This window comes from Cupressus sempervirens, chromosome 1 (assembly GCF_028749045.1).
Source record: "Cupressus sempervirens isolate cs-2001-9-10 chromosome 1, ASM2874904v1, whole genome shotgun sequence".
Taxonomy (NCBI): Eukaryota; Viridiplantae; Streptophyta; class Pinopsida; order Cupressales; family Cupressaceae; genus Cupressus; species Cupressus sempervirens.
Genome location: NC_143118.1, coordinates 583,102,025 through 583,113,749, shown reverse-complemented (window position 1 = coordinate 583,113,749; position 11,725 = coordinate 583,102,025). Strand labels below are relative to the sequence as shown.

The window sequence follows — 11,725 nt, the reverse complement described above, 5'->3', positions numbered from 1 at the left end:
CACTTTACCATTTAAATATCTAGGAATTTTCCTAGACAAAGGTAGCAAGACCAACCTAGGATGGGAGCACATCCTAGGGAAAATTGATAACCAAATAGAGACTTGGAAAAGAAGATGGATGACCAAGGCTAGGAGAACTACTAAAATTAAAGTTGTTTTATCAACTATTCCCACCTATCAGCTCTCCTATAAACATTTACCTTAGAACATAAACCTAAAAATTGAAAAGAAACTCTAAGACTTTTTTTTGGAATGGATTAGAGGATAAAAAGAAGGCAGCTCTAATCAGCTGGGACAAAATTTGTATACATAAAGAAGTTGGGGGCTTAGGAATCAAAAATCTAGAATGGTAGAATGAAGCATTAGGAGCTAAACAAGTTTGGAGACTCTATCAAGAACGAGACAAAAAATGGGCCAGAATCCTTCATAACAAATACCTCAACTCATCGGATAGGACTTCATTATTTAGAATCAAAGAGCCCCCTAAAGGCTCTTTAGGATGGAACTTCCTAGCAAAATGTCGGCATCTAATATCCAAATACCTTACATGAGATATTGGGAAAGGTGATGAAGCTCTATTCTAGGAGGACTCTTGGAATGGACATCCACCTATAAATTTATTAGAAATTACCCGGAAAGCCATAACTCACCTTAAGACAATATGGGGTTCAAAAGTGAAAGATTATATATAGGAAAACTACTCTTAGTCATAAAAGAGTTGGAAATGGAAACCCCTCACTAACTGTGGCATCAACCAGGTGAATCAAGATATTCTAGAAAACATCTTTAAAAATCGCTCGTTTTCAATTAAAAATAGCGAGGACAAACTGATTTGGGTAGCTTCTAAGGATGTAACTTATAAAGTCAAAGAAGGTTATAGAATAATCACAAGTTCTCAGAGATGGGATGTTAGTTCCCTCCCAATAAACCTATGTTGGGACTCAACAAGGCTTCCCAAAGCAGGTATATTTCTTTGGGCAACCATGCAGAAGAGAATACTAACAGTAGATAGAATTAAAAAAATGGGTCTCAAAGGTCCCTCTAGATGTATACTATGTAAAGAAAGTGAAGAAACTGAAAAACACCTCTTATACCTTTGTAAATATACTCAGAAATGTTGGAGGTGGCTCAAATACAAACTCAAATGTACAGCCCTCCTAGCAGGAAATTGGCTAGATCACCTAATAGGTTGGCCAAACGACCCTCCTAATAATGTATATGGGAAACTTTGGAATATCACCCCAGCAATCCTAACCTGGGAAATCTGGAAAGAATGAAACTGACGCATCTTTCAAAATCAAGAATTTAACTTGCAAGCTCTCCTTACAAAAATAGAGGTGGCTATTACGGAAGTTATAAATAGAGATCTAAGGAAAAGACCAAAAGAAGAAGGATCATTTATAGAATGGGATGCAAAGATTTAACAATGATGGTCTCTCATCATAAATCCTCCTCTCTCTTATAAGAAGAAAAATAATTTAGCTAGGAAAGAATGTAACTAGGAACCACCACCAATAGGATGGAAGAAATTGAATTTCAATGGAGCTTCTAGAGGCAATCTAGGCAAGGCAGGCATAGGATGTATTGTTAGGGGAGAATCAGGAAACTGGCTTGCAAAAAGGTCCAAGTCACTAGAAATAATGACCAATAACTTAGCAGAATTAGAAGTGGTAGAAGAAGGTCTAAAAATATGTAGCAACCTTAGCATTAAAAAGATTATAATCGAAGGAAACTCACAAATCATATTAGATGCTCTCAAGATAGGGGAAATGCCAAACTGGATCATAAACTCTAGACTAGAAACAACCCTTAAACTATTAGAAAACTTTGAAGAGGTAAGATTCTCGCATATCTACAGAGAAGGAAACACAGAAGCTGATAGCATAGCAAATAAAGGTACTAATGGAGAAAATCAGTTAATATTCAACCAAAGTGAAATAGGATAACTTGCTAAATTAGTTCTCCCTTCCAACCTTACAATATCATGATTTTATTAATCATTTAATCTAGCCTCATACTAGATTTTGATGCATATCTTTCATTCGTGCATAAAAATCCACCTAATTATGAAATCGAGTGACCTTTACAAAATTGTTTGGGTGACTATGTCATCATTGCAGTTCTAGATTTTTCCTCCTAAAATCTATAACTAACAATTTTTGCTCTAAAGCTTTAATCTTCATTATAGCCCTCTAGTCTGTGATATTGGTTCTCCATGGATACCAATATTTGTTTATATCATGCTTTCAAAAATTGCACTATGGCCTTATGTGGTCCTGTAAAGCAAGAAAGATGGAATAGGATCTTTCGGCCAATAGATGACATGAGTTGAATTGTAGTCAATAGAGTGTTGGGTGAGGGGGTTTTCAACTATGATTATACGTGGAGAACAAATAGTGATATTCTGGGGCTATGGATAGGTTGCCTTGCTAGGGTAGGGGTTGAGAAATGGGACATTGTTAGGCTTAGCTACAACCTTTTCAACCCCTATTGGTTTCTAGGGCTAGAGATAGTGGTAGCTAACATTGATGAAAGGCTATGAATCCCCCTTCCAGAAGCATACATAGAACATGAATTGGGAAGCCCAGAACTTGCCAGCAGCCCTAGGCATTCGTGTCTAGTCATCAGAGATAACATTCAATTTTTCAGAGAGTGGCCAAGGATGGAAGCAAGCATGAACTTCTTGCTAAGATGGAGAGGAATTATTGAGGACTCGGGTAGAGACTGACTCCTAAATTATCTGTGCATCTATGATGCATACATCAATCTGGATGTGGACCTCTCCAACTTGGAAGACGTGGAATTATGTCTCCCAAACTATGACAAATCAAGCAGAGGTAGGTAGATACTTACAAGTTTCCACTGGGTTTGAAGGCCAAAAATCTGCATGAAGCTTTAGAGATTATAATGGTTTTTAAGAAACAAAATTGAGAACTATAGTTGTGGTTCTAGGCCAATTTTGTTGTATTAACCCAACCCAATTAAGTATAGGGTATAGAATCTGTATCTAGGTTTAGTTTTTATACTTTAAGCTGGTTGTTTCCTTTACAAACATGAATTCTTATATAAGTTTGTTATAAGGTTGCATTTAATAAGTAGTCTTCCCATTGGTTCGTAACTAAATTTTCATATAGTTTTGCTCTGTAAATATCATTTTCTAGAATATATTATGATCATTACTTGTTATCATCTCTCTCATATCCATGACCTAGTTTTGATGGCTTATGTGATTTCAGCATGAGGATCTCTTTCTGGTTTGTTATTTTGATTCTGCCCTCATTTTTACGCATGTCACTCTTTCCTTTTCAGCTCGACATTTGCCATAGATGGTATTTAATTCCTTAATATCTTAATTAAACATGTTTCATCTTCAGTGGACTATTTTCCCTTAACTATTTTCGAATATACGTTTTATGATATAGCTTACACTCTAATCTTTGGTCTTTTGGAGTCTTTCGAGTTCTAACCTTTGACTGTCATTTTGATGGGTTATGCTCCCTTCGGATTCTTTAATGCACAAACACATTATGATATATGCTAAATCATATTTTTGCTAACCATTAACATAATTTGATGTTTAATTTGTGATGTCTTATAGGTATCAGGATGAATAACTTAACTCATATTATGCAACATCCAGAATTTAGATGGATTAAAAGATGAAATCTTTCAAGATTATCCTTTTATCATGTCATCCCATCTAATTATTGTACACTGGGGTATGCCCCTTTTACTTATGTAATAATATAGGACTTCGGTCTTGGGCAAGACTGGAGGTTTTCTTGCTCCGTTCTTTCCTACCAGTGCCTGTCAGAACAAAGTAACCATTTCAATTTTATTAATATAACATAATAGAAGGTTTTGATCGTTTACCGATCAAAAAAAAAAAAATTTGTAATTATCTCTTTTTCCAAAAAAATGTGGTTTTTGTCATGATAAAAGTAAATTAAATGTTATAAATATTAACACCTGGGTCACATTATATCAAATATTGTCAAGATGATAGTCGAGCCTACAGTTATATTTTTTAAGTTCATGACCACAAAAGTAATGCTAGGAGGACAAATAGTTGGATAGTATAAGGATAAGTTGAGCCTCAAAATTCATACAATTTTGATTTGTTGAAGAATTTTTTTGATTATGGAGTAAATTAATAAATTTGTGGGTCTCTGGGCAACTGCTAGTATCTGTTATATGATAGTAAACAAAAATTACATCTAATTGAATAAAAACTAGTCTTTTTTGTATGTACTTTATCAATTCATTCTAAGTATTATTTTGGCAACACAACCATAAATTATGATCCTCTTAATTGGGGGTCTTGAGTTTGAAATTAGTCAAGCTTAAGAATCTTTTTATATTTTTAAAGATGGCTATAAACACTTCACATTTTCATGCTAACTAGAGATATCTTGGCAATTTTCAATTTTTTTATATTGACTTGATTGTAATTGTGGTCAAAATCTAATTTTGACTATGATACTAACCATTGCATAAACCCTAACTTATTATGTAACTTGAATAATAATGAAGTTCTTAAAAAAATTTAATTTAATTAATTTAAATTATTTTTTACGTGTAATTAAGAAAGTAAACTATATCAAAATTGTTAAAGTTCAAATTTCACTTTTCATAAGTAAAACAAGACCTAAAAATAAAAATAAAATGAAATCTATTAGCAAAAAATCAATTGTAAACTAATATTTAAAGTAAGAAGTATGATATTTTCTCAAATGTTTAGAGCATATCATATATATCAGTGGAAAAATGTTTTAATTTTTTAATTTTTAATATAATTGATAGATTCACATCACATATATATGTCTCAAAACAAGTTAGTTCTCCACATTTTAAGCATTAACATAGTTGAGTATGGAGTTAAAAAATGATGGAAAATGATCAGTGATTATGAACAATTCAATTATCTTAGATTTGATTGTGTGCAAATTTTTACATCAACATTTCCAATCACACTTAGTCATCCAAGATAATTTTTGTTCTTTCACAATATGTTTACACGTTATTTATACAAAAAGAAGTTGAAAGAATCTAAAAAATTAAGAGAAAGTAACCTTACAAAAGTTTAAAGTTATGGATTAACTTCTGTAGAGTAGCTTTGGTGTCATAGAATATAGAAAACATTGCTAATTTGAATATTTCTGAATTTAAATTAATACTATAATAATTTGAAAATCTTAGCTATTTGTTTAAAACAAACTTTTACTTTCAACTTAAATTCCCACACATCCTATTGGGGCAAGAACTAGTATAAATTTATACTAAAATATTAAATCAAATCCCAACTCTCAAAAGTTTAGATATGAAATATTAAAGTTTAACAAATTAAAATAATCTTTTAAAATATCACTCTCACACAACTTAAATTTAACGCTAATATATTACAAAATGGTACTTTTAGAGCGATTTTCTACTATGCTCTCCTTTCTTCATATTAAAGAATAGAATCCTTTACAACAGTGTTTAAGAATATAAATTTACTAATTTTAATTTAGGAATGTTAAAAAAACAAAAAGTTTCCTCCATGAAATTGGTCAGGTTTGACATCTGAGCGGTTAAAGTTAGAGGTGAGTGATTACATTTGAGCTTCAATAGGATAATATGAATGAAAAAATGTCACCATGCATCTATATTTCTATCATTATAATATTGAAAGTCAATAAAGATATTGCAAACACAGATTAAGGAAATATGGCAGTCAAATCAGCAAACTATTCATTAAAAAAAAAAACCAGCAAACTGAATTCTATCAATTCGTGTAGGAGATCTTAAGTTCAACTCTCGCTAATATATGTGTGGCCTGACCCACTTCGATTTGAAAAAAAAAAAAATTACTCTCTATGATGAGTATCAGATAAACTGGCTTCTTCTTGTTACTTGTTACATAATAATTAGTAGACAAGAATCAATGAGAATAATGAGAATAATTTCACGAAACCAAATCAAACTAGACAAAATTGATTTATCATGATCATGGTACACTTAAATTTGAAATCAATTTCTCTTTGCAATAAATAAAAATTCCACAATTTACATTGTTAACATGAGATGTTTCTGAATTTGAATGTGCAAATTTATGCAGTCAAATCCAAAAACATCTATGCCAATTTATCTTTTGTAAGAGCCTAAATGAAACAAAAAAGTTCAGAAGAAATCAATAATCCGAACATTTGATCAAATGAGAAAAGGGCAGAGATAGGTTTGGGGGTTTCAATGGTGGCTTTGAAGAAACAGCGTCCTTGCTCTGTTAATGTTGTGCAAACACAGGCAGCCCTGTTCTTCAATTTCATCCAACCTTTGCCCAAGCTTACTATCATTTTTCCCCAAAAGCATTCCCACTTGTTTGAGGGGATAAATCTCATCTTGTCTTGCAAGGCAAATCCCCATTATAGTTTTAGCACTTTCAATTTCATCATACAGTCCAGAAACCAGCATTCTGGAGGTTTTCAGGTGATTTTTCAACACATAAATCCCCCTGGCAGCGGCAACAAGCTGTGTGATCTGTTTTTCTGCAATCCAAAAAAATTTACACTTGTTTTCCGGCCTCAATCCGGGCAGCTGATTTAATTCCTCCAAAGAATTACACATTTCATCGAAATCGGCAGCTTGCCCAAAAGGGTTTTCCCGCTCAACAAAAACCATGAAATCTTCTCTAATACGACAGCATTCTTCTTCCCGAAAATCAAAATCTGATGATTGTAGCCTGAGATTTGTATCTCGAATGGCCCTATAATTCATCCTTGCGTTGTGAGTGTTCTTGAGAAGGCGGGCACAGAGCTCAAAAGCATTCTGGGAAATGCTAAAATATTGTGAAATCAGTGTCCGTAGATCTGGTTTGTCGATGTAGTGTTGAAGAACATGAGTGTTAATGTATTCCTCATCGAGGAAAAGCAATTGTTGCAGGAGATTTAAGACATCGGAAGGGGACTGAAAGGGATTACCGGCAATATTCCGGCGGACTTCCTCGGAGAATTGCTCAAACGATTTCGTTCTCAGGGCAATCTGGTACTTGGAGTTCAATGAATCGTCTGATGATGATCTTGACGCACCCCCTGCAAACACGCATTGCAATTTGTGATTTCGAAACTAAAAATTTACAGAATTTCTTAAAATGCACACTAATTTGCGAAGGAGAGGAGAAATTGTGTGCACCTTCAGTTGTGGGCGGCCATAATTTTACGCACATTTCAGAGTGTGTTGTATTGGACGATTCCTTCGTTGCCAAGTTGGAATATTTTTGAAAATGCTGGAATGGGTGGAATTCTTGAGCTGCTCGCTCTTAAACCTGCGTTTTCAATATAATATTATTTTGTCACACAACTTTACAGCAGTGGCTTGGTTGTAAGAGATTTAAGCGCTACATTCAAGTGTTCATGTGTCTTTAATTTTATTTGCTTAACAAAGATAAATGCTATATCTTCATCCAAAATGTACGGTACGGTAGTTTTTTTGGTTTTGTTTTGTTTTTCCTTTTTCTTTTTCTCTTTTTTATAAAATTTTGTTTTCGAATTAAAAGCAGTCAAAACTAAGGGGCTGGCCCATAAACAGGGAAGGTCAGCAGATAACCAACAACCAAAACAACCCCATATAGTTTGAAAACATAACTAAAAGAGTATCAACAGGCCTAACATTATTTGTATTAAGTCTAGAAAAGCTACGTAAATATATGAACAAAGGCATAATAGCCTTAAATCCAGCCAAGTCCAGGAACCAACAAATAAACAACATTAAAAAATAGGAGGGAGGCATTAAGGCTTATTGGCCTCTTTCCTCCCCAGGAGGATGTTTGCCCAATCTTCCACAAGGAAGTCAAACAGTAATTTTGAATCCTCCTTCGGCAAATCTCCATCCATATCTTTTAGTAGGTGAAGAGTGGTGGCAACAACATGTGTCACTTTAACAAGATTATAAATGAAGATTAAAAAATAATTTGTTGTTTTCGATTACAAATGAATATCAAATGCTAAAATTTTCAGAAAAATCTATGATATTTTTGATTTTTTAAAAATTGGTCAACTATTATATTCCCATATGATGACACCTATTTAATGTGAAAATACTAAAATTACTAGCAATTGCACTAGACAGCACAAGATTTTTGCCAATATTAATTATTAATTTTTTAATTCTTTTAAACTAATATAAATCTTTTAAAGAGATTTTTTTTAATAATAACTCCATTATGAAAGGATTCAAATTCAAATCTAAATTATGATCATGTTAATAATTATGCTTTTCCCTAAACAACATTTTGACCATTTTTCATACAGTATAACTCTATATTCACATGGGAACGTCATTAATAAGTCTTTAGAGTAGACAGGCCGCCATCAAGAAGTGGCTAGAGAAAATATCTTAGAGCTAAAACCATGTCTTAAAAATACACATAAATATTTGATCCTAAATAATTTCTAATTTTTCATGTATTTTATTATAAAAAGACAAAGGTAGGACCAATTACTTTAAAATAAATCAAACCAAAAGTTTCATGATGCGATGATTTTCAAAATGACGTATAATTAAAAAATAAACATTGAACTCGATATAATATAATCTTACGATGGGTCTGTGAAATGTGCTCTACTAGGGTTTGTACAATTTGTGTCTGAATCATTCTGCCATATTGCTTGTCATTCCACATTTAGTGTAGGAATTTCCTTTAGGATATAATGGCCTCGACCCTCTTTGGCCTAGCAATTGTTGTTGGTGCTAGAATTGTTGCTGCATGCGAAAATGGCCCCGTCGAGCAAACACCCACACAAATTTGTGCCCAGGGTATTTGACAAGGTAATTCCTCTCCTAACCTAGTTTTGAATATTTCTGTTTTTGAATCTACTTGTCAGTGGCTAGAAGCCCAAACCCATATTGGGTATTTTTTGGGTCGCACTCCATCTGAAAGCACACTGTGTGAATGGGTCACCAAGGCCTAGTCCCCTCAGGGGATTTTCCTTTTTTTTGTTTTGTTTTGGTAACCCCTCCTAGGCCGAGAGCATTTTCAGCCATGGGTCGTGGATAGTTCGCTTGTCTCTGCTTGTTTTTCAGAGATGGTCTTGAGACTTTTGCGTCTTGGATGACCACAAACTTAGTGTTCCAATTTGGGTAGAGTTCCTTGGGCTACCTATCCCTTGATGGTCTTTCCTCCCAAAAATTGCCCAAATCGTGGGCAAAGTGATTTGTGTGAAATCAAACAAGTGTGAAATTCAGATTGGTACTACCACCTTTACCCAAAAGGTGCTTTACCTAAATCTCCCAAATACTTGCTTTTGTTGTCAATTTGCTACCCATAAGATAAAGGATTGTCCTCTTCTTGAGCACAATCGCTCTTTGGTTCAGAAACCCAAGCTAGCTCCAACCATTAAAAAAGATGAGTGGACAATGGTTGTCAAGAAAGGTAAGGGCATTACTAAGCTAAGCCTCATTTCTTAAGAACCTAGCCATCCCAGCTCCAGTGCGGCTCCTCTTGTGCCCATGGCACCTGAAGTTCCCATGGTTGTGTTGCCGCCTATTTCAAACTGTGCATCACAAGGGACAAAATAGCCTGAGGTTCAAGTTGCTTGGGTTCTTGCACCTCAAGCAACTTCTATGATTTCTTCTTAGTCTCTCTATCGCTCTCATAGCCCTGAAGGCTAGAATGTAGTTTCTATCACTAGGGATAAACAAAAAGCCATCACTTTGGGTGACCCCTCATTTGAATCCTCCACTTTCTTGCATAACAACTTTTCCTCTCTTGGGGATGAGAAGAATATGCAAGTTGGTTTATAATGAATTTTCTCTCCTGGAATGTGCGGGGGCTAACAAACCTCCCTATAAAATATTATGTTCGTGATACCAAGTGTAGGCTTGGCAATATTGATGTTCTGTGCCTACAAAAAGTCAAAGTCTCTAGGTTTCTTCTCAACTTAGCGTGTCATGTGATATGGCCAAATGGTGTTAGTTTTGCTTCTCAGCATGAAGCTGGTTAAGGTGGTGTAGTCACTCTCCTCTCCCCTCAGCTTTTTCCTTTTGTTATTTCCCATGGTTCTGACCCCATGCAGAGAGTTGTTTGGATTTTGTTGTCTTTTCAAAATCATTCTTTTGGCAGTGTCAATGTCTATGCCCCTAACGATGTAGTTGAGCACTCACACTTATGGAGGTGGCTAGCTGATTCTTTGCCACCTACCTATTGGATATTCTATGGAGATTTCAATATGGTTGAGTTGACTATTGATAAAGTGGGCCTCCTACCTTTTCGATGGTCAGTTGGAGAGCGAGAAGCCTGGTTTTACATGCGAAACAAGCTGGGTCTTTTTTATCCCAATGTTCATCACTGTCAGACTGATGGCATCTAGTACACTTGGTCCAACTTTCAAGAGGGATCTGATATGGTTCTTAAAAGGCTAGACCATGCTATGATTTCTGCTTAGTCCTTTTTTTCCTTTTCTCACACAAGTTTGTTTCTTGTCACTCCACTCCCTGATGTGACTCTTTCTTATCATTTTCCCATTCACTTCTCCATTAGTTGGCATTTTCCCCCTCCATGTAATTGTAAAATTCAATTTTACCATAACACTTCAGCACTATTACATCCACCCACCACCTCTCATATTTTAAAAACTTGGAATCTTGACCTAGGCCCCATTCCTCCTCTGGGTGGATTCTATGGTGGAATGATGCCATCACCCGTACTACAAGGTTTCTTCACATTTATGGGAGGGATTTTGCCACTTACCACAAGAGATCCTATGAGGCCACTACCAAAGATCTTTGTACGACCACTGAAGCTCTAGCCATGAATCTGTTTGATACGGATGTCCGGGTTTAGCTTGCCAACTTTTGCCACCAGAAGTAGGTTGCAGACAATTATACTACTCGGGGAGCTCAACTCAAGAGCCACCTTCACTAGCTGGAGGTTGGATATCAAGCTTCCAAGGAATTTTTTAATGTGTTGAGAGCTCGCCATTTTGCGGTGGGGATCAAATGCATTTGAGAGGGTCAACACTCCTTCTGTGAGCTTCTTGACATTCTCCAAGCTTTTGTTCGCAATTATGAAAAAGTTTTCATAGTGTAGGGTCCTTTGAAAGCCAGGAATCAAGCCTTGTAGGCTTGTTTGGATGTCACTCCTAAAAGACTTGCTCTAGAACAATATGTGTTCTACGAGCAGAAGCTCACTTTAGCAAACCTCAAGGAAGTTATCTTCTCCATGGCAGACGATAAGGTCCTTAGGTGTGATGGTTTCCCTTGTGAATTTTACAAAACCTTTTGGGAAGAGATTAGACCAAACCTGCATAAGGTATACCCTAAAGCCTACAATTCTTGCTCTCTAGGAAATATTATTAATAAGGGGAATATCACAATAATACCTAAGTGGGTGACCTTGAAGATATATACAATTGGAGGCCCATCACTTTGTTGAATGTCTCTTACAAGATCATTGCTAAGGCTCTCTCTCTCTCTCTCTCTCTCTCTCTCTCTCTCTCTCTCTCTCTCTCTCTCTCTCTCTCTCTCTCTCTCTCTCTCTCTTAAAATCTATCATCTTCTTCCTCAGATTATTCATCTTGAACAAACGGGTTTTATGAAATCCTGTTATATCCTGGACAATATAATTGTTGTGTGGGAAGGGATGGAATGGGCTTGGCATTCCAAGCAACAAGCCATCTTTCTCAAGATTGATTTTGCCAAAGCTTATGACCAGATTGAATGACCTTTCATCTTTGCAATGCTTCAAGCG

The 11,725-nt window shown here is 35.3% G+C and overlaps 1 protein-coding gene across 1 annotated transcript; it reads right to left on the bottom strand.

Moving 5' to 3' along the window:
* Positions 1-6,005: 6,005 nt before the first annotated feature.
* Positions 6,006-7,265, bottom strand: LOC149578757 (UPF0496 protein At3g19330-like). Its single transcript, XM_089805897.1, has 2 exons — positions 7,171-7,265; positions 6,006-7,070 (listed from the first exon to the last, which is right to left on the bottom strand). Exons 1-2 carry the CDS (start codon positions 7,202-7,204, stop codon positions 6,229-6,231), a joined length of 876 nt encoding a protein of 291 aa, XP_089662023.1. The 5' UTR covers positions 7,205-7,265; the 3' UTR covers positions 6,006-6,228.
* Between the last annotated feature and the right edge of the window lie 4,460 nt (positions 7,266-11,725).